Source organism: Ursus americanus, chromosome 2, assembly GCF_024610735.1.
Source record: "Ursus americanus isolate L20-20 chromosome 2, mUrsAme1.1.p, whole genome shotgun sequence".
Taxonomy (NCBI): Eukaryota; Metazoa; Chordata; class Mammalia; order Carnivora; family Ursidae; genus Ursus; species Ursus americanus.
Genome location: NC_142128.1, coordinates 72854550 through 72879094, shown reverse-complemented (window position 1 = coordinate 72879094; position 24545 = coordinate 72854550). Strand labels below are relative to the sequence as shown.

The 24545-nt window shown below is 35.6% G+C and overlaps 1 protein-coding gene across 2 annotated transcripts in view; it reads left to right on the top strand.

Annotated features, from left to right (window-relative positions):
• Positions 1 to 17371, top strand: part of CFHR5 (complement factor H related 5) — a 30509-nt gene extending 13138 nt beyond the window's left edge. For both annotated transcript variants that reach the window (XM_087857547.1, XM_045787747.2), the window contains 4 exons: positions 5584 to 5760; positions 10596 to 10778; positions 13649 to 13831; positions 15144 to 17371. In XM_087857547.1, coding sequence (XP_087713673.1) covers positions 5584 to 5760; positions 10596 to 10778; positions 13649 to 13831; positions 15144 to 15340 — 740 coding nt within the window. In that variant the 3' untranslated portion in view covers positions 15341 to 17371. The remainder of the gene's footprint in view (positions 1 to 5583; positions 5761 to 10595; positions 10779 to 13648; positions 13832 to 15143) is intronic.
• The last annotated feature ends 7174 nt before the right edge of the window (positions 17372 to 24545 follow it).

Sequence of the window (24545 nt, the reverse complement as noted above, 5' to 3'; positions counted from 1 at the left end):
AGAAACTGAATTGTTGAAGATCTTCTCTGACCCATGTACACTGGGCAAAATTACTGAGATGCTAAAGGCTCTGTGAACCATGAGAGTTGGAACTTCTGCTTCGGAATAATATCAGATTGCTCTTTCCAGTACCTCCCGCCGCAGCTCATCTTCACTATGTGATGGAGCCATGCAAAACTGAGTTTCCTTAGCTTCTGGATAAGCCACGTTCTTTTAAATCTTCGTGGCTTTCTTCATTTGTGCCTTTGTTTTCTTCCTGAAATGTCTTTATCCACTTGACTCCCATGTAAAACTATTCACTTTCAAGATTCAACTCAAAATTCACTCACCTCTGAAACGTCTCCGGGTTCATATTCCACTACCCACACTCTGCTCCCAAAACTCTAGTAGAATGAGATAGTCTCTCCACTGTGCTAAGTGTACATTTATCACATTGTCTTGTACCTAATAGATACTTGTCTTCCCGTTTAGATTGTATCCTGCCAGAACAGCGGGGCCCATCTGTAGGGACCCAATCTCAAATTCACTACCTTAGTAATCATTCATTTAGGTTTACATAAAATGTTAAGAGTCTGTGTCAGTAACTTATTTCATACTTATTTTGGGGTTTTATGCTATAGGTCCCTCCTCTGGGGCATGGTCCATTTGGTATCAGCTTTCTTTGCTTGTCTCACATTCTTGCACTCTACTTTCTGTTGGCCTAGCCTTTGTCACACACATAGGAAGTCCATCTAGGCTTTACTTGACATTTTTAATGTCTCAGAACTCGTTCTCATCTCTCTCCTCCTCAGCCTAGACCAGTTGTAGACCCGGAGAGGTTCTAGATAAGACATAGCTGAAGTACTTTGATTCAATTTTTGCTTAAGGTTGAAAAAAATGGGGAAAAACAAAGAGAATGCTGTAAAACATCCATGTTCCACTATTTCGAATTTACATTTTTGACATTATTTCCTTCAAATACTTGGTAATAGAATAAATCATTTAAATAACAGCATTGAAGAAAAAGGGAAGTATCCGTCATCCTATCATCCTCCCAAAAGAAATACCAATTGAGTAGAATTTGTACTTTCTACTTTTGGGGGGATATATATATATATGTGTGTGTGTGTGTGTGTGTGTAATATATATATACATATATATTATTTTTTAAAACGTGTAGGATGAGATTTTTGTGTTTTTTTCCCTAATCTTACACAAAATTATTGTCTGCTTGCAAAATGCTCTTTCCTTCAACATTGTAATTTTATTGTGCTGTAATCTCCGTTAAGAATGTACCTTGTTTTGGGGGGCACCTGGGTGGGTCAGTCGTTAAGCGTTCGGCTCAGGGCGTGATCCCGGAGTTCTGGGATCGAGCCCCACGTCAAGCTCTTCCGCTGGAAGCCTGCTGCTTCCTCTCCCACTCCCCCTGCTTGTGTTCCCTCTCTTGCTGGCTGTCTCTCTCTCTGTCAAAAAAAGAAAAAAAAAAAAAGAATGTACCTTGTTTTATCACTTCATTATCTATTGGAAATGGACATTATTTATTTATTTATTTACTTACTTACTTTTTTTTTTTTAATGATTTTTTATTATATTGTGTTAGTCACCATACAGTACATCCCCGGATTCCGATGTAAAGTTCGATGCTTCATTAGTTGCATATAACACCCAGTGCACCATGCAATAGGTGCCCTCCTTACTACCAATCAGCGGTCTATCCCAATTCCCCACCCCCCTCCCCTCTGAGGCCCTCAGTTTATTTCTCATAGTTTCATTCCCCCTTCTGATTACCCCCCCTTTCTTTATCCCTTTCTTCCCCTACCGATCATCCTAGTTCTTATGTTCCATCGATGAGAGAAATCATATGATAATTGTCTTTCTCTGCTTGACTTATTTCACTTAGTATTATCTCCTCCAGTGCCGTCCATGTTGCAGCAAATGTTGAGAATTCGTTCTTTCTGATAGCTGAGTAATATTCCATTGTATATATGGACCACAGCTTCTTAATCCATTCATCTGTTGAAGGGCATCTTGGCTCCTTCCACGATTTAGCTCTTGTGGACATTGCTGCTATGAACATTGGGGTGCATATGGCCCTTCTCTTCACTACGTCTGTATCTTTGGGGTAAACACCCAGTAGTGCAATGGCTGGATCATAGGGTAGCTCAATTTTTAACTTTTTAAGGGACCTCCACACTGTTTTCCAGAGTGGCTGTACTAACTTGCATTCCCACCAATAATGTAGGAGGGATCCCCTTTCTCCACATCCTCTCCAACAATTGTTGTTTCTTGCCTTGTCTATTTTTGCCATTCTAACTGGCGTGAGGTAGTATCTCAGTGTGGTTTTGATTTGAATTTCCCTGATGGCTAATAATTTTGAACATTTTTCATGTGTCTGTTAGCCATTTGTATGTCTTCATTGGAAGAGTGTCTGTTCATATCTTCTGCCCATTTTTTGATTTGTTTATTTGTTTCTCGTGTATTGAGTTTGAGAAGTTCTTTGTAGATCTTGGATACCAGTCCTTTATCTGTAGTGTCCTTTGCAAATATATTCTCCCATTCCGTGGGCTGCCTCTTAGTTTTTTTGACTGTTTCCTTGGCTGTGCAGAAGCTTTTTATCTTGATGAAGTCCCATAAGTTCATTTTATCTTTTGTTTCTCTTGCCTTTGGAGATGTGTCATGAAAAAGGTTGCTTTGGCCGATGTCGTAGAGGTTGCTGCCTGTGTTCTCCTCTAGGATTTTGATGGATTCCTGTCTCACATCGAGGTCTTTCATCCATTTGGAGTTTATTTTTGTGTATGGTGTGAGATAGTGGTCAAGTTTCATTCTTTTGCATGTAGCTTGGACATTATTTATTTTTGTCCTGGTTTAAGAGACATGCTTCAGTGGTTCCCTAAGCGTATGCCTACAAGTGGTGTTAATGGATTCGGGTTGTAGATACTTTTGACTTTACAAGGTACGGCCAACTATATACAGAGATCTTACTCTTCTTTGTCACCACTTGATATTTTAATATTTTTGAATTGTTTCCAGGTCAATGGGTCAAAATCATTATCCATATTTAATTTTATTTTTCTGAATAATAGTAATTTTGAGCATTAGTACAAATATCCGTTGGTGGCTAGGATTTTCTCTTCTGTGCAAAGAACATTTTTCTTTTATTTTGTATTGTCTTACTGATTTTAAGATTTATTTGAGTTCTGAATTGAATCTTCTCGTAATTATATTGTAAATGTTTTAAAGTATATTTGTTTTATTGTAATGTTTCTGTGATATCTTTTTCATTGTAAGGTTTTGTTTAAACTCATTGATCAATCTTCCTTTCTTCAATTGTATATGTATATGTATCTTGTTGAGGAATCCCTTACTTTTTTAGGTGCATAAAGATATTCCCTTTTTTTCTAAGCATTATGATCTCATTACTAAGATTTATTTCTTTATAATGTATCTGATATATTTACATTATATTAGAGTGCTTTTGTCTCTATGTGGAAAACTATATCAATATTAAGAGAATTGCCTGTTCTATTTTCTGCTAATATTTATTTCCCCATATGCCATTTAGTAGTGCCCTATTTATAAATATATCTATTTCTAGATTATCTATTCTGCTCCCTTAACCTGTTTGTCTATTCTTATACTAATATGGAAAAATCATTATTATTATAACAGTCTTTATTATTTAGTTACTAGAATTATCTTGGCTATTCTTTAAAATGCCCCAATCCATCTGTATTTTAAAACCAAGTTCTTTGATAATTCTGGTTCAGTTTTTTTGGGGATTGTATGAAATTTATAAATTCAGCTAATTGTAATCAATTTTATTTATTATTGACTCTTCCTCTCATGAATATAATGTTTCAATCTATTTATTCAGGTCTTATATCAAACCTCATTAAAATTATTTCTAAATAAGTTTTTTCCCTAAGTCCTTTGGGATTCTATTGATAAAACAAATGAGAGCTTCTATTACTTTATATACATGAAAAGTTATACTTTCTACATGCAAGATTATAATTTAATTTTGTATATTAGTTTTGTTTCCAGCAAAATCTTGCTGAATTCCCATATTAGTTCTAATAACGAATTTGGATATTTTATTTTTATAAATAATTAATCTCTTTTATTTTATTGCTTTAGCTCATAAAAATACCTCTGCCTGGTCCAGAAACAAAAGACAAAATAATAATCATATAGCCTAAGTTTCCTCAAGTTCTAGGGTGTTTGGAATCTCCTCTTAGAGAGAGTTGGATACATGACCTAGGAACTAGGCCTGAGTCTTGCTCTTCCTGTGCCTCTAATTCTTTTAACTCCATTCTAGATTTTCTGATTAGTTTGTCTTCCACAGAAGTTGTGAAATCCATTTCAGGTTTTTCTGTCAGCCCACCAGCCTGTGTGCTCTGCTCTTGGCATTCTGGCAGTCCTTGGGCTGTCAGACATAATGCAGAAGTATTTTCTCCTGATGTCCTCAGATACCATTCTCCTTTGGCCTATGTCCAGCAATCCCAATATATTCAAGCCTCTAATTTTAAACTTTAAAGACTAGCAGACTCTCTGCGGCTATTCTTCAAGACTCTAAAGTAGAAAACCCAGAACCACTTTCTTCCCTCATCTCCTAGATTGTTGGATTCTCAACTGGCCTCCCCACTCCTGGGGATGAAAACTGTAGCTGTTGCGGAACCCAGTCACCGTCCACTCACGATGACCTGTGGGGAGGGAATGTGCTCCAGCCCCAAGAGCCTGGACTTGATTATAAAAAGGTGTAAATAGTATATGTTCATGGTCAACAATTTTTATGTAAGGGGAATACAGACATCCAATCACTAGCATCACATAGGGTAAATCTAAAAATAGGGATTATTGGAGGAAAACACATAGAGAGAAGTAGCAGAGCAATCTATGTCTCATTATCCCATCCTTTGACACCCTCAGGAAAGGTTCCATAATGATCTATATATTTATGGACAGTAGGGAAGAATTAGAACAATAAAAACTACCTAGACAAGCAAGTGGCCCATTGTAAATGCTTGTTCTGAGTGCTGTCATTAGGGTGTTCTTTCTTTGAGCTTACTCGGATTTGTTGAGTCAGGGTCCTTACTAAGCCTCTGAAATGTGGGAGTAATTGAACCTCAAGTGACATCCAGATTTATCTCTCCTAAGACTGTACTTCCCACAGACCTACTCATGCATTACCTCTTTTTATTATTGAAATACTGTGACAACATTTATTTAATATAATGTAGTGGAAAACAATTATATATGTATGCCTTTTCATGGCCTTTAAAAATTAGGCTGAATGAAGTTTCATAAGGACTGTCCTCTCTAGTCAAGACCCTGGACCGGACTAATCTATCTTGCACTCCCATTTCCCAAAAGATTTCAACATATTTTTTTGTCATTCAAAGATGGAATACGGGTTTTTGTTTCCTTTTTCCTTTTTCAACAGCATAGTCTCTGCAATGAAACTAAGAATAACTTTATGTGATATTGCTTGAAGGCATCAGACAGAATTTAATTATACCATTACTATTTCAGACGTTTTATTGAAATAATTGCTAGTTTCTGCTCAACATTCTTATCATGTATGAATATTTTTCTTTTTTGTAGAAACAAACCAACTTAAGAGTTGCAGAAGACCAATACTTCATACAGAAACGCTGATGAATCTACTTGTGCGTGAATATAATCATAGTGCCAGAATAAATTACAGATGTTTGGGGAAGGTCAGACGCATGCAATCAATCTGCATAAATGGGAAATGGTATCCTGAACCAGACTGCAGAGGTAAGGCTTGTTTTGAAGATTTTGTAGGCCTTGTTACAGCTTTATCAGAAAATTGCTCTTGTAATTAGTATGCTTTTAAATTAAATTATTTATTGTGATGTATAATTGTTTTTTAAGATTGTATTTATTTATTTGAGAGACAGAGAGAGAGAGAGAGAGAGCGCACACAAGTAGGAGGGAGAGGTAGAGGGAGAAGGAGAAGCAGACTCCCCGCCAAGCAGAGAGCCTGGTGTGGGGCTCTACCCCAGGACCCCGAGATCAGGACCAGAGCTGAAGACAGATGCTCAACCAACTGAGCCACCCAGGCACCCCAATAAGTAATTTTTAAGCTGATGATGAAGTTTGAAACCACTCATAATGCTATTTTCAGACAAATATTATCATTTAAAAACACTTGCCTTCTGGTAAAGATGATGGAGTAAGCCCCTTTTTACTCTATTACAATCTCTTGAAATCATAAAAGAAAAAAAGAGAACTGTAAAAATAGAACAGAAACTCAGTCATCAGTAACGTTAGGAAATAATTAAAACCCAAATGATGTTGTGAAGGATAACTAACAGATATTATAAATTCTGAACCAAAAGTAGAAAGTAGAGAAGAAAAATGATCTGATTAAGAAATTATTTTCTTAAGATTAAATCTCACATTCATCAAAAGCTTATTTTCAAATTATTTGAGTAACAGGATTATAAATTACAAACAATTATAAAATGGGCACCATGTTAAATTAAAATAAACCAGATATAGAGAAGATACAGTGCTTACAGAGACATGACAATAAAATAGAGAAAATAGAGTAGACTTCAGATTTCTCACCAGCAATATAAGAAGCCAGAATAAACACTGTAATATCTCCAAAGTGCTTAGAAAAAGTAATTGGCAACCAATTGTTCTCTATACCAGAATTATTTATGGGGGTGCCTGGGTGGTGCAGCCATTAAGCGTCTGCCTTCAGCTCAGGGCGTGATCCCGGCGTTATGGGATCGAGCCCCACATCAGGCTCCTCTGCTAGGAGCCTGCTTCTTCCTCTCCCACTCCCCCTACTTGTGTTCCCTCTCTCGCTGGCTGTCTCTCTCTCTGTCAAATAAATAAATAAAATCTTTAAAAAAATTATTTATGATTATGTATGATTATGATAATTACAAAATAAAGAAAAATTTAAATATAGGAAAGACCAAGAGAAATTACTACTCAAAATCATCCTTTGAAAGAAATCATATAAAATATATACCAATTAGCAACATGAAGTGTTAATTCTTAACAAAAGAACATGATGTCATTAGAAATTGTGAGTAAAAAGTAGAATATGTTAAATTTAAATTAGCAATAATTTCAAGAAGGTAAGGTAACTAATTTGTTTAAAACAAGTAAAATGTTTTTATTTTTATTAAATTTCTTTATTCAATATATTTTTATTTTTATATAAGGAAGAAATATTGTTCTGAGAGTTTCAAGAATTTTAAAACCTTTTCTATGTCCATGGAATGTTTGCTTAAGTTAACCACTTATTGTGCATTAAATAATTCTCACAAGTTTCAAATATTAATATCCTACAGATCACTTTCTATAACCACAAAAAAATAATATTTAAAATAACATTTATCTACTCCCCTACCCTTCATTTTGTGAAATAATTCACTTCCAAATGACTTGACAATATAGTGTTTACAATACTAAGAACTGTATGATAATTATAAGAACATACAGTAAAACCTATGAGATGCAACCTAAACAAAATTGGGAGTGACATAGCCTTAAAGAATAAAGTTTGGAGATATTTATCTATCTATCTATCTCTCCTAAAGCTAGGAAAAGTAAACTCCAGATGTCAGGAGGCAAAATAATAAAAGTAAAAGCAGTGTCAATGAAATAGAATATTTTACTTATAGCTGACCCATGAAATAATACTAATTTTGAAAAAGATATTTGAAAACATATTCTAGAATCCTTTTACTCACAATTTCTAATGACTTCATACTCTTTTGTTAAGAATTAATACTTCATCTTGCTGATTGGTATATATTTTATATGATTTCTTTCAAATGATGATTTCGAGTAGTAAATTCTCTTGGGCTTTCCTATATTTGAAATTTTCTTTATTTTGTAATTATCATAATCATATGTAATCATAACTAATTTTGGTATAGAGAACAATTGGTTGCCCATTACTTTTTCTAAGCACTTTGGAGATATTACTGTGCAGCTTTTTAAAAAAATTATACTTTAGTGGTACTTCATTATTAACCCTATTATCATATCATATACATTAATAAATATTCTGTATGGTTGATTTAACATTAGAACCTAAATATATTTGTGTATTAGATAAGGCAGTATATAATGTTCCATTACTTCATTGTTAGTTGTCAGATTACTGATAGTTTTTAATACTAAAAATGTTATAAAATTTATAGGACACATTAACAGTGGTATTTAGAATCCCCCAAATACTCAATATGAGCTAGATAAAAATCATAAAAAATTTTGATTTATTGCATCAACTTGATTTTCTTAAAGGTTGTAATTATAGATAATAAAATTAGCTTTCCAGAGTGAGGTAAAAAATTGAGGAGGTCTTCCTGAAAGTTGAGAGAAGAATTTAATAACAATTTTGGGAAGTAATGGTGGGTGGCAGGTGGAGATTAGGTGAGGACATTATCAAGTGGCAAATATTTGTCACACACATTGTCAGACTTATTCTTATGAAAGACAACAAAGTCCTTCATTTTACAAATCAGGAATACAAGGCCCCAAGAAATCACTTGATCAAAATTAAAATTGGAATTTGTTTCTAGGTTCTTCTATTAGTGCCGTTTCAACCGCACTGTATCTATACTAGGTTGAAATTTCTGAAGACAATGTCCATACTTCCATGAGGAAAGTAAGTTGGACAACTGACATAATCATGCATAATTTTTTACCTAAATGTAACAGCAATGATATTTATATGATATTTGAATATTTAATTTGGTTAGTTGGGGCTTTGTTCACAATTTTTAAAATTATTTATATGCTTGAGATTATAGACAACATCAGCCTCCCTATTTCCCTGCACTGGGACTTCTAGAGATAGACGACAGCAGGTGGTTGCTGACTCCCAAGACTGGCATCACAGACCTTGATGCTCTTTCAAGCGTCTTGATGAAATCCACCAAGTATTCATCCTTGTGATTTTGTATTTAACTAAAAATATTTGAACACCTAAACAAAAATTAATAAATGACACTACAAAATTCCTCAACAAAGAGGAAATGAGATATGAAGTAGGAAAGTTTCTACATAATAAACTGCCCCATCTAGCTACTGAATGTGCCTGGTCTTCTTTTCATGTGCTTTCCACAGCTTGTCCTCTAGCCTGTGAATCAGACTTCAGTAATTGAAAAGGTACAATAACAGTAATATCAGGTTAATCTTTTTTTTAAGATTTATTTATTTGAGAGAGAGAACGCACAAGTGGGAGGGACAGAGGGAGAGAGAGAGAGAATCCAAAGCCAACTCTGTGCTGAGTGGGGAGCCCGATATGGGACTTGATCTCATAACCCCGAGATCATGACCTAAGTCAAAATCGAAGTGGACGCTTAACCAACTGTGCCACTCAGGCACCCCAATGTCAGGCTAAAATGTCAGGCTAATCTTTATCTTCTTTTACAGAGTGAGTTATTGAGCCAAAACAGATCATAAAAGACCAGCCCTGTTAAAGGTTGACTAGAATAATGATGTCACTGGAATTAAATTCTTTTATGTCACATATTTCTTAAACCGATAAATAAAGAGGGCAAGTTATATAGAACATAGGAATATGCATGAGTGGTCCCACCTCCTAGATACCCCTCTAATTTTTCACAGAAATACTTTTTGCTTAGAGGATTTGCGGCATAGAATTCTAGTGTGTCTTCCTTCCCCTGAAAAAATAAGCAACAACCCAATGTAAAATTCAGGTTGCAGGTAGTATGTGTGTTTTAGCTGAATTTATACTGATCTTAGGTTATATTTAAGATAATTTTTGAGATATTTACTACAAATTATTATTATATTTTCAAATGTACTTAAACAAGAGATACTAGATCATTCTTCTATCTTGATTTTAAAAGAAAATAGTATAGTGGGAAATAAAAAATATCTATCAATTTATTTGTAATGATTTTGAAGGGAAGTGTCACTAGACAGCAGCGTCTGTCCTGGAGAAAAAAAAATGAGCTGTACGAGCCTAGGTCAGGAGGTGGGATATGGCTCAGATAATGATGTTTTAGCATCCAAATTGACCATTTAAAATTTTTCCCTTAGAATAAACCAAGCCACCAAAATGGAGTTAATTCCTACTCAAACAGAGGCATTCTAATTACATCGATTGCTAGTCATTGTCATGTTTAGAACAAAAGGCAAATCATGAAAACCTTTCATTGAGGTCAAGGGTTAGGTTATTAGGGGAAGTCTTAGTTGGTTCTCTCATTACTATTGCCGTTTTAATTTTTTTGTTTTAACTTGTTTGAGTCACCTGTACATAACTTTTTTGAATCATATGAATTAGCTAGAAAAAATGTAGAAGGGTTAATTTGAAAATCAAGAGTACTGATGGAATAATGAATAGGAAATAGAAGGGAACACCAGAGAAACTTTAATCCAGTGGTTATAACACAAAAGTGCTTTGCAAACCATAAACTATGTTAAGATAAAATGTATCTGTTACTATAGCATCATATGTACACACACACACACACACACATAAAGAAGGAGTCACTAGTTACTGGATGTTCCACTATGCTGAAATATTATCTTGTTGAGCTGTTTTTCCTTAGCTTTTACTAATGAAATAATTTAATTCCAACCTTTTTTAGGAAGATGGAGAGAATTCTGCCCACCTGCACCTCAGATACCTAATGCTCAGGACATGCTAACCACAGTGAATTATCTCAATACAGCCAAAGTAGCCGTCCTCTGCAAAGAAAATTATCTACTTCACGGACCAAGAGAAATAGTGTGTAAAAATGGACAATGGCAGTCATTACCGCAGTGTATTGGTTAGTAGTTTATTTCTAAACAATGCTACCTAAAAACTGTTTACTAACCTTCTTTGCTTTATCTAAAGAACAGGAAAAACAACTTATGATTTATCTATTGCACTGTATTCTAAAGCATTAAATTGTCATCTAGTTACCCAATTCTGTCACTTTTAAAAACTGTTTCTCTATGAGGTACTTCCAGCAGTGACCACAGAAGAAGAAAGTTTGAGATCTCAACTGGATACTCGCTTCTTTTAAGTATATTTACTTGATATGCAGATTAAGGTGTGTAATGGGTCAGGGCCAGGGTGTAAATTTGGCACCTGCTAGTGTACAGATGATATCTTAAGCTATAGCATTGAAGGGGATCCCATAGAGAATTCGAATGGCTAAATAAGAGAGGACGTCAAAGGAACAGCCTTGAAGACTCTCCGTTACTAGAGATCGGGGATGTGAGAAGCAGCCAGACAGAGTTGTGGAAGAAAAACTAGGGAAGGCTGATGAAATGATTCTAGGACACGATTACATTGTGTGTGTGTGTGTGTGTGTGTGTGTGCGCGCTTGTACGGAGATTCTCCCGCACCCAACAAACAAGTCTTGGACACCTGTGAGGTGTCCTACAATTCACCTAAGTTCTGACACTATCTTATCTACCCGGAGACAGCATCAGACTTCATAGGTTAAGAACGCCGTCATGTTTAGCTTGTCATCTCTGCTTCTGACTGGCTATCCATGGGAGGTTCCCACAACTCCCCTCCTTGGGTTTAGTTAATTTGCTAAAGCAGCTCACAGAACTCAGAGAAACATTTTACTTACTAGATTATGGGCTTATTATAAAAGGATTTAACTCAGGAGCAGCCCGATGGGAGAGATGTATAGGGAAGGTATGAGGAAAGGGCAAGAGCTTCCATACTGTCTCCAGCCCACACTTTTCCCACACCTCCACAAGTTCACCAACCCAGAAACTCTCAGAATCTTGTCCTTTTGGGGTTTTATGGAGGCTTCATTATGTAGGAGTGATTGATTAAACCTTTGGCCATTGGTGATTGATTCAAACCTCCAGCTCCTCTCCCTTCCCTACAGGTCAAGATGGGACTGAAAGTTCCACCCTCTAATCACATGGTTAGTACTCCTAGCAACCAGCCTATCCTCAGGTTACCTATGGGTTCTCCAAAATTCATCTCATTGACGTAACAAAAGACACATGTACTGCTCTCATCATTTAGGAAATCCCCAGGGTTTTAGGACCTCTGTGCCAGCAATGGGGAGAAAGACCAAATATTTATCATAAATCACATTACCAGAGCTAGTGTCCCAGAAGCAATGCTAAGGACATATTGCAAAATGTCATTCAACAGGATAGCGAACATTCAAAGACTGCCTAGAACTAGACAAGATGACTGGTAGTTGAACAATGAATTTAGCTACCTAAAGTAATTGGTAACTTTGCTTAGAGGTATTTCAGTAGAGGGGAATACTTAATTGCATTATATTCAAGAGAGAATATGGGGTGATAAAGTCAGATCAGGGAGGATAGGAAACAAGTAGTTTTGTTCTAATGGGAATAGGGAAATGAAGCAGTAACTAGATAGGGAGTATAAAAAAGGGAAAGTTTTGACATTTTCAGCATGTTTGTATGTTGATGAATGATTTGGCAAGTAAGGAGAAATTGATAATACAGAAAAAAGGGGACAATTCATGGAGTAGAGTCTTTGCTGAATTTAAAGGGGAAGGAATCTAGTGCCCACATGAAAGAGTTAGTCTGAGAAAATGCAGGAATAGTAACTCAAAGAAACAAGAGGTAGAAGAAGTTATTTGGGATAAGAGTATTTATTTGGCTATTTCTTATCTATATATTTGGTGATATATGGGAAGACAAATCAGTACAGTGGAATATATCCCAGACATTCCTTTTTTTTTTTTTTACATTTATTTATTTATTTGAGAGAGAGAGAGAGTGGAGGAAGGGGCAGAGGGAGAGGGAAGGAGAATCTCCAGCAGATTCCTCACTGAGCATGGAGCCCAATGTGGGGCTCATCTCATGACCCTGAGATCATGATCTGAGCAAAAATCTCGAGTCGGTTGCTTAACCAACTGAGCCCACCCAGGAACCCCTGTATCCCAGCCATTCTTTTTTCATTCTTTGTTTTAAAGATTTTATTTATTTATTTGAAAGAGAGAGAGATTGAGAGAGAGCATGAGAGCAGGGTGAGGGGCAGAAGGAAAAGCAAGTCCTGATGTGGGACTCGATCCCTGGACTCTGGCATCATGACCTGAGCCAAAGGCAGACACTTAACCAACTGAGCCACCCAGATGTCCTATCCCAGCCATTCTTAACATGAAGTTGAAACATTTATTGACAGGAAAGATGCTATGCTATTATTTGGAATCAGAAAAATAAATAGAAAGTAGTATGTCAATGATTCATTTCAGTAAAACTAAGAGTTTATGATTATGTCCTGATAGACACATGCTATTTGCATAAAATAACAGTAGTCCCAGAGAATAGAAATGGAAAGGGAGTTATTTATTTTTACCTTTCCTCTTTAAATAAAAATTTTTATGAAGATGGTGGGCAGTAGGCCAGATAAGATTTACTTACCTGTGCATCAAGCTTTAAATAAAAACTATTCTTAATACTTATACTTGCATGCTCTTATAATACATATATACTTGATACTTAAGTGTATTTTACTTTAGTGTAAAAGGAAGCACTATAATATTTTTTGGTTATCAGGTTGCAGTATAGAAATCATAAAATGAGTTACTTGAGCTCTCAGACATCATATAAGACATTGAAGGTATAATATAAGGAGATTTATTTATACTACTTCACTCACACTACATGTTGGCTTTCTCTCAACACGTAAATGGTATTTATTTTCCAGAGTCTACACAATATTGTGGTCCCCCTCCACCTATTAGCAATGGAGATATCAGTTCATTCCCATTATCAGTATATCCTCCGGGATCTACAGTCCAATACCGTTGCCAGTCTTTCTATGAGCTTCGGGGCCCCATAGATGTAATATGCAGAAATGGACAGTGGTCAGAACCACCAAAATGCATAGGTGAGTTCTTCATCTTCTCTTGGAGTCTGAGATTTGAAATTCATAGTAAAATTTTCATGGACTAATTTCATAGGATGACTTTTACTTAAACTGAATTCAGCTGAAAACCTGTCTGACATTGATCAAGTCACTTGGTGAGTATTTGGTGGAGTTAGGATTCAGACACAGCAATCTGGTTCCAAATTTCATGTATGTAAGCCTCATGCTCTGGTGGCCTCTCATGTCTACAGAAAAGTTGGGGAGAAAAAAGGTCAACCTCTCCTTAACAGTACATGGACTAGTCTATCATATGTCATCAAGAAAATACTTGGTAAATATCTTACAATCTCCTGGGCTTGGACAAATCTAAAAGTACTAAAAGAAGTTCCTTGTGGTTGCCACTGCCTAGGATGGCTCCTCAAATTTAATCTTGGGCTAATTTCAGCAACTCTGAACAATTCCTATATCAGAGATTATGGGCTGTTGCTTAGTAGTGCCAGGGTGTGCTGTTTACTAGGGGGAATGTTACCTCTCCGAATGCTGAATTTAAAGAAGAATGAGTGGACTCTGATCATGGGGGAAAGTAACACTGCTTCTTTACAGAAATCGATGTTTCACGAAAGTTATGAACCATCAATAATTAGTTTGTAGAAAAGGAGTTCTAAACAAGCAATACAGTAGCTAGTAGAATTTTTGGTCTTGTTGATAGTTACCTTCAAGAATATGCCAAGAGAATACTTAAAGAGATGGTTAGGTTTTTATATATATATTGTTGTCTTCTTCAGCCCACTTTCTGTACTATTTATCTGATAAATGGAAGTAAACTTATTTTTACTATAATATTTGGTAAGATGTTAATACATTCATGTGCTCACACTGTGCACATTTTGGAAACAATGTAAAAGAGAATCCTGAGTTGGGAAAGGAGGGTGAATAACATGGACCCTAATAGAACATTTTAATTTAATCCTATTTGGCATGTGGTTTTTAGGTATATAATGTATAGTGATTAAAAGCATAGGCTCTGAAGTCAAACTGCCAGGGTCCATATTCTGGCTTAAAATACTCACTAAATTGTGTGACCTTGGAAAAATTACTCAATTTCTCTGAGCCCCCATCTCCTCCTATGTAGCCCAGGGAAATGATGTGTGGTATTTAGAGAAAATGCATACAAAGTACTAAGAACAGTACCTGGGAAACTCAATAAATATTAGCTTTTAATATTTTTTCATAATTTTATTTAATTCCAAAATATTCTTAAATAAAATTTCACTAGTCTTGGAAAGGAAAAGTCATATTATTAATAATTTATTTTTATTATTTCTTCTTTCAGATCCTTGTATAATTTCTGAAGGCAACATGAACAAAAATAACATACAGTTAAGATGGAAAGACATCAAAAAACTTTATGTGAAAACGGGGGATTTTGTTGAATTTGAGTGTAAACGGCCATATAAAGCAAAGACATCAATGCAATCATTTCGGATACTCTGCCAGGAAGGGAAATTTGAATATCCCATGTGTGAGTGAAACCAGCATAATTTTGCTGAATATAATTTTAAAAGTAATCCTACATGTATGTTATACGTATGCATTATGTAGTCAATTCTATACTTATTTTCTTTATTCTTTCAGTGTTGTTTATCTCAGTTTTATTTTGAACTTGGACTTTCAGAGGTTCACAAATTTATAAGCCAAGAGCAGTGCTTCCCTTATTAGGTGGACTTCATTATACCTGGGCAAATCTTCGCACTGGGTCTCCTGTACAAATGGTACCCACAGAAAGTGAGCATGGGCCTTGGTTCAGTACTTAATTCCATCTAACCTCTTCCAATTGTCTAAAATGTATAAGATAACTTCAAGGCTTTCGGAGTCAACTTTACTTCCTCTGAAATAAAGTTGTTATGGTGATATTGATCTTTCTATCACATCAAAAAATACAAAAACTATGACCTCTTATGCTTTTAGCAAGCATTAGTAAGTATTAATAAGTCCTCTAACGGGAGCCAAATTATTCATCAAATACTAAATAATACTTAAAGGCACAAATGCACCATCTTCCACAAATGAGTAGAAGACTAAAACATTTATAAATCCTACTACAGAACTTCTCGTATAGTCAAGAGGTGATATGAACATACACAAAGGTAACTACAGTTAGAAGTGAAAATGATGAGGTTACAATATTGCATTTATAGGATTATCTAGGTATGTATAAATACTTAAGAAGATTGAGAGGAAATACAAAGTATGGCTGTAATAATTCTATATGGTTTGAGGTTAACAGGTTAAAGAAATTAGAATACTTGCAAATTTTTATATTTCCTGTATTTTATAATTTTTCATTTTGAATTATATTACTATTACAGTTAAATGAGAGTTATCAAGAACTGTGATTAGAAACCAAGAAAGTAGAAGATGAGAGTGTAAAGACCCTGTAGGTCATGAAACTGATTTCAGGCAAAAAGCCCATTATTTTTTGATGTACCATAGTTCAGGAAAATACCCAACAGGAAGTTTCAGAAATATGCTTTGCATGGTCCTGTATTTTAGGTAGCATTTCATAGTTAAAATATTTTTGGGTCAGCAGGTTTTCTTTTCTTTTTTTTTTTTTAAATATCTATGAATATGCTGACAACAAATACAGGTAAAAATTAAGGTTTAAAATCTTCATGACTATGGATAAAGCAATAGATTCTTCGATATGACTTCAAAACATAAGCAAGAAAAAATAGACAAATTGGACTTCATCAAGATTATAAACCTTTATGCGCAAACAACACTGATAAGAAAATGAAAGCACAGCAGATATAATAGAAGAAAAGAGTAGCAAATTATATATGTGATACGGGACTAGAATTAAAGAACTCTTACAACTCAAAATAGAAAGAACTCTAGAATTAAAGAACTCTAGAATTAAAGAACTCTTACAACTCAAAATAGAAAGACAGCCCAATTTAAAAATGAGCAAAAGATCTAACTAGACATTTCTCCAAAACATATGTATGAATGGCCAATAAGCACATGAAAAGATACTTATCATGAATCATTAAGCAAATGCAAATCAAAATCACCATGAGATACTGCTTCCCGCCCACTAGAATGGCTATAATCAGTCAGATAGTAACAAGTAGTTCTAAGAATATGGACAAATTGGAACCCATTTACACTGCTGATGGAAACGTAAAGAGGTACACCCAATTTGGAAAACAATCTGGAAGTTGTTCGAAAGGCTAACCATAGAGTTATCATAGACTCAGTAATCTATTCCTAGATAGATATCAAAAGAAATAAAAACATATGTTCACACAAGCATTGTCCATGAATGTTCATAGCAGAATTATTCATAATAACCAAGAGTAGAAACAACCCAGATGCTTATCAATATACACAAAACATATATCTTATATGATATTACTTATTTATAACCAAGGAATAAAACACTATTGTATGTCACAACATGGATGAACCTTGGAAACTTTATGTTAGGTGAGAAAAGCCAGTCAAAAAAGATGACATATTATGTGACTCTGTTTGTAAGATATGTCCAGAACAGACAAATACAGGGACAGAAGGTAAATCAGTGGTTGCTTAGGGCTGGAGTAGGGAGGCAGGGGCTGATAGCTAACAGTGATAAATGTTCTAAAATTGACTGTGGTGAAGATTATACAACTCTGTGATTATACCAGAAAACACTGAATGTACAATACATTTTAAATGAGTGAATTGTATGATATGTGAAATATATCTCAATAAAGTGATTCAAAAAAAATGGTGGCCAACATGTTAAAATCATGACAAACACTGGGAATTAAAAAATAAAATGAAAAATTAAGACAGTATCAGAATTTATAATGAATTTATACTGACTCAAAGATTGATGGGGTTGAACAAAAAAGTAAAAACTTGTGACTCACGCTGGCTATCTATTAAAACAGCTGATAGGAGGAAGGCAGGTAGAAGTTTCATTTCTCCTCCTCAATTCTGAGGGGGAGATCTTGAAAGGGAACTGTTAACTTAAAAGTTTTAGAATGATAAAATACATATACAGATGTTTTATTTAGAAACAATAGGAAATAGTATTTTATTTAAAGATTTTATTTAATTACTTATTTGAGAGAGCGAGAGAAAGGGAGAGCACGAGCAGGGGGAGGCTCAGAGGAAGAGGGAAAGAGAGAATCTCAGGCAGATGCCCCGATGAGTGGGGCGCCTGGCATAGGGCTCAATCTCAGGACCCTGAGATCATGACCTGAGTCAAAATCAAGAGCCAGATGCTTAATTGACTGAGCCACCCAGATGCCCTGTAATAGGACTTTAAACTTGGGTATTCTTGCCCAATTTCTGAGAATTTCTTTCATTCTCAAACTATTTTGTGGCACCTATTTCTAAACAAGTTGCTTAAACAGCAGTATTTCAGAAGCTCTGCTATCCGGAGCTTACTACTCTCCTCCAAGACGTAAAGAAAGTTAAAAAAAAAAAAAAAAGGAGTAGGATTGGAAATTCCAGAAAGCATTTCTTACAGATAGTTGTCAGGTGAGTAAATTATGTGATATACAAATAACTAGAAGAACGTGATCCAGACCCACTCAAGAGAAATACAATCAACTGATATGGAGTGTGAGATGATCCAGATATTGGAATAGACAAGTATTTTTTTGTTTTGTTTTTTTAAAGATTTTATTTATTTGACAGAGAGAGAGGCAGCGAGAGAGGGAACACAAGCAGGAGGAGTGGGAGAGGAAGAAGCAGGCTTCCTGCTGATGCGGGGCTTGATCCCAGGACCCTGAAGGCTTAAAGACTGAGCCACCCAGGCGCCCCTGGAATAGACAAGTATTTTGAACAAGCTTTATAGCTATTTTAAAGGACATAAAAATAAATGCTCTCAATGAATAAAAATATGACATTAATAGAAAAATAGAAACCATAAAAGAAAAAGAAATTCTAGAACTTACAGTTCAATATCTGAAAAAAAATCTTCACTGGGGAGACTCAAAACAGATGGAATTGACAAAAGACAGAAAGCATAAAAATAAATGGAAATAATGGAAATAAACAATGGAAATAATCCAATTTAAATAAAAAATTATAAGATGAGTTTGTGGGAATGGTTGGACAATAGAAAAGGGAAATATGTACATGGAGTCTGAGAAGGAAAGGAGAAAGAGAGAATACGGAAGAAAAAGTACTTGAAGAAGCAAGACCATCAATTCCTCAAATTTGATGACTGACATAACTATATAGGATCTAGAAAATTAATAAAGTCTATGCAAGATAAATACAAAGAAAATATATACAAACTACCAGAAACTAAAGATAATGAGACTCTTGAAAACAGCCATAAAAAAAATGATGCATTGCTTAGAGTGGGACAATAATTCCAAGGAAGGCTGACTTCTTATCAGCGGATATGGAGGCTGGACGATAATGGAAAACAGTTTTTAAGTACTAAAATAAAACATTCTGAACTCAAAATATTATGTCTAGTGAAAAAAAATCCTTCAAGAAAAAAAAGCAAAATAAGCACATTTTCAGAAATAAGAAAAATAAAATAATTAACTAGAGCAAGTCATGGCCAGGAGACCTGCACTGTCAGAAATACGTGTCCATCGGGAGTTAGGATGGCCAAGGAGTTGGGGGACCCTAAGTTTGTCTCATTCCTGGAATACAGCTAGATATTTATCAAATCATTCTGAACACCCAAGGAATCAATCCGAGATCTGAGAACACAAATACTGCAATTCCACAAGTAGAAAACGACCACTGTTCGGGAGGTGGGAGGTGCGGAGGCTTGAATCTAGTGCGAGGAGAGGCAGAGGGGAGGGAGCCTGCCTACAGAGGCTACCCCCAAGTAGTATCAGCAGCAGAGTGCAAAATCGGAACTTTCAGAAGCCAGCTACAGTGGGGGACGTGCCTGGCTTAAGTGCCAAGATGGCCAAGTGGGGTGTAATCCCAGGTGTGACAGGGTGGTCTGAGGATCCCTGGGATCCCTAGAAGATCAGGTGGTGCCTGAGCGCACCAGAGTTCCCAGACATCGGAGCCAGCTGAGAAGAGTGACTGCAGGCGCCCGCTTTCTGCTCTGTGTGGCCATAAGCTGCAAACCACTGGATGGTCATGCCGCCACTTTCCTGGGAGGGGTCCGGCAAAACGCAGAAGGGTGGCAAGACCTCCCTGGGAGGAGCTGCAGGAGTCCTTAAAATCTGGAGTTTTGAAACTCAGTTGCATGTGCGAGATAAAAACGCTGGGCCACAGGCTGTGTGAACACAGAGCACTGACGGAAACCGGGGAGACGAGTGATTGCTTTTCTGCAAAGGCTCAATGAAGAGTGGTGGATGCCAATTTTCAGCGGTGGAGCTAGAGAGAGGGGCACAGCCTTATTCATCCCACCATCAGTGCTGAAAGCTTTCAGGAAGCAAAACAGCACCACCTAGTGGATTTCAGAGATGCTTGCACCGAGCCCTGCCTCCCTGCACCCTCGAGGCTCATGTCCACTAGGCAAGTCCACCTGAGAATCACCGCAACAGGCCCCTCCCCTAGAAGACCAGCACAAAGAACTCGTTCATAGCAAGTTTACTTATCATGGAGGGCTCTAAATCTTCAGCTCTTAGGGAAAACAGTATATAGCATTCTTTGTATTTTTATTCTTTAGTCTTTTAGTATTATTTTTTCAGTTATTTTCTTATTTTTTTCAATTCTTTTTTTATTCTTTTTAAATTTTATTTTTATAAATATCTTATATTTTTTTCTTTTTTGTTTCCTTTCATTGTATTTTATTTATATATAATATATGATTATATATAATTACAATATAATATATATTACTTATATAATATACATAATATTATATACATAACACACACATATTAATACATAATATATACCTTATATAATATTTATAATTATATGTAAAATATAATAAATTATATCATGTATAATATATAATATATAAAATATGTATAATTTTATGTAATTATAATACATAAAATATATTACATATATAATATAAATAATATCACATACATAATTACATAAATATATTAATACATAATAATAGCATGTATACTATATATATGTAATATATATATCTTTCTTTCTTATTTTGGGATCTAGTTTCTTTTAACAAGCAGACCAAAATACATCCAGAATCTAGCTTTTGTTGTTGTTGTTGTTATTATTGTTTTTGTTGTTGTTGTTGTTTTTCTTTTTCTTTCCTCTTTTGAGTGGAAAGAGAAACCAAAAGTAGCAAAGACCAGAAAGGAACAGAAATAATCTACAGGAACAGCTGTAGTGTTAAAGTCCCTTCAGGTAACACAATGGCACTAAATCCATATCTTTCAATAATTACTCTGAATATAAAAGGACTAAATGCTCCAATCAAAATACATAGGGTATCAGAACGGATTAAAAAAAAAGACCCATTGATATGCTGCTTACAAGAGATATATTTTAGACTCAAAGTCACCTCCAGATTGAAAGTGAGGAGGTCGAGAACCATTTATCATGCTAATGGACATCAAAAGAAAGCTGGAGTAGCCATCCTTTTATCAGACAAACTAGATTTAAAACCAAAGACTGTAACAAGAAAAAAACAAGGACTCTATATCATAATAAAGGGGTTTATCCAACAGGAAGGTCTAACAATCGTAACTATTTACACTCCTAACTTGGGAGCAGCCAAATATATAAATCAATTAATAACCAACTTAAGGAAATTCATTGATAATAATACAATAACAGTAGGGGACTTTAACACTCACTCATAGCAATGGACAGATCATCTAAGCAGAAGATCAATAAGTAAAGAAGGCACACTGGACCAGATGGACTTAACACATATATTCAGAACATTTCATCCTAAAGCAGCAGAATACACAATCTTTTCAAGTGCACATGGAACATTCTCCAGAATAGATCACATACTGGGTCACAAATCAGGACTCAACTGGTACAAAAAGACTGAGATCATACCATGAGTATTTTCAGACCACAAGGCTATGAAAATTGAAGTCAACCACAAGAAAAAAAAACAGTAGAACAGATCAATGAAACTAGGAGCTGGTTCTTTGAAAGAATTAACAACATTGATAAACCCCTGGCCAGACTTATCAAAAAGAAAAGAGAAAGGACCCAAATAAATGAAATCAGGAATGAAAGAGGAAAGATCACAACCAACATTGAAGAAAGACAAACAATTATAAGAGAATATTATGAGCAAATATATGCCAACAAATTAGGCAATCTGGAAGAAATGAATAAATTCCTAGAAACATATAAACTACCAAAACTGAAGCAGGAAGAAATAGAAAACCTGAAAAGACCCATAACCAGCAAAGAAATGAAATCACTAATCAAAAATCTCCCAACAAACAAGAGTCCAGGGCCAGATGGCTTCTGAGTGGAATTCTACCAAACACTCAAAGAATTAATATCTATTCTTCTGAAACTCTTCCAAAAAATAGGAATAGAAGGAAAACTTCCAGACTCATTCTATGATGCCAGCATTACCTTGATCCCAAAACCAGACAAAGAGCCCACTAAAAAGGAAAACTACAGACCAATATCCCTGATGAACATGGATGAAAAAATTCTCACCAAGATACTAGCTAATAGAATCCAACAGTACCTTAAAAGAATTATTCACCATGACCAAGGGGGATTTATTCCTGGGCTGCAGGGGTGGTTCAACATCCACGCATCAATTAACGTGACATACCACATTAATAAAAGAATAATAACAATAAGACCCTCTCAATAGAAGCAGAAAAGGCATTTGACAAAATACACCATCCTTTCTCAATAAAAACCTTCCACAATGTGGGGATAAAGTGAACATACCTTCCATCATAAAAGCCATATACAAAAGACCTACAGCAAATATCATCCTCAAAGGGGAAAAACAGAGAGCTTTTTCCCTAAGGTCAGAAACATGACAGGGATATTCACTGTCACTGCAGTTGTTCAACATAGTACTGGAAGTCCTAGCTTCAGCAATCAGAAAACAGAAAGAAATAAAAGCATCCAAATCAGCAAAGGAGAAGTCAAACTTTCACTCTTCACAGATGACATGATACTCTATGTAGAAAACCCGAAAGACTTCACCAAAGAATTGCTACAACTCATACAGGAATTCAGCAAAGTTGCAGGATTAAAATCATCATTCAGAAGTCTGTCACATTTCTATACACTAACAACGAAGCAGCAGAAAGAGAAATCAAGGAATCTATCCCATTTATAATTATACCAAAATCATAAGATACCTAGGAATAAACCTAATCAAAAAGGTAAAAGATCTGTACTCTGAAAACTATAGGACAGTTATGAAAGAAATTGTGGAAGACACAAAGAAATAGAAAAACATTCCATGCTCATGGATTGGAAGAACACATGTTGTTAACATGTCTATGCTACCCAAAGCAATCTATACATTCAATACAACCCCTATCAAAATGCCACCAGCATTTTTCACAGAGCTGGAACAAATCATTCTAAAATTTGTATGGAACCAGAAAAGACCCCAAATAGCTAAAGTCATATTGAAAAAGAAAATCAAAGCTCAAGGCATCACTATTCCAGACTTCAGCTGTATTACAGAGCTGCAATCATCAAGACAGTACGGTACTGGCACAAAAACAGACACATAGATCAATGGAACAGAATAAAGAACCCAGAAATGGACACTCAACTCTATGGTCAACTAATCCTTGACAAAACAGGAAAGAATATCTAATGGGAAAAAAAGACAGTCTCTTCAACAAATGGTGTTGGGAAAATTGGACAGCCACTTGCAGAAGAATGAAACTGGACCACTTTCTTACACCATGCACAAAAATGAACTCAAATGGATAAAAGATCTAAATGTGAGACAGGAATCCATCAAAATCCTGGAGGAGACCACAGGCAGCAACCTATTTGACCCTGACTGCAGCAACTCCTTTCTAGACACATCTCTGGAGACAAGGAAACAAAAGCAAAAATGAACTATTGGGACTTCATCAGGATAAAAAGCTTTTGCACAGCAAAGGAAACAATCAACAAAACTACAAGGGAACCTACAGAATAGGAGAAAATATTCACAAGGACATATCAGATAAAGGGCGAGTATCCAAAATGATAAAGAACTTACCAAATGCAACTCCCCAAAAATAAAAAATCCAGTTAAGAAATGGGCAGAAGACATGAACAGATATTTCACCAAAGAAGACATACAAATGGCAAAGAGACACATGAAAAAATGCTCAACATCACTTGGCATCAAGAAAATACAAATCAAAACCACAATGAGATGCCACTGCACACCTGACAGAATGGCTAAAATTAACAACTCAGGAGAACAACAGATGTTGGTGAGGTTGTGGGGGAAAGGGGAACCCTCTTACACTATTGGTGGGAATACAAACTGGTGCAGCCACTCTGGAAAACAGTATGGAGGTTCCTCAAAAAGTCAAAAAATAGAATTACCCTAGGACCCAGCAATTGTGCTACTAGGTATTTATCCAAGGGATACAGACATAGTGAATCAAAGGGACACATGCACCCCAATGTTTATAGCAGCAATGTCTACAATAGTCAAAATCTGAAAAGAGCCCAGATGTCCATTGGCAAATGAATGGATAAAAGAAGATGTGAGATACACACACACACACACACACACACACACACACACACAGTGGAGTATAACTCAGCCATCAAAAAGAAGGAAATCTTGCCAATTGCAATGACATGGATGGAATTAGAGGGT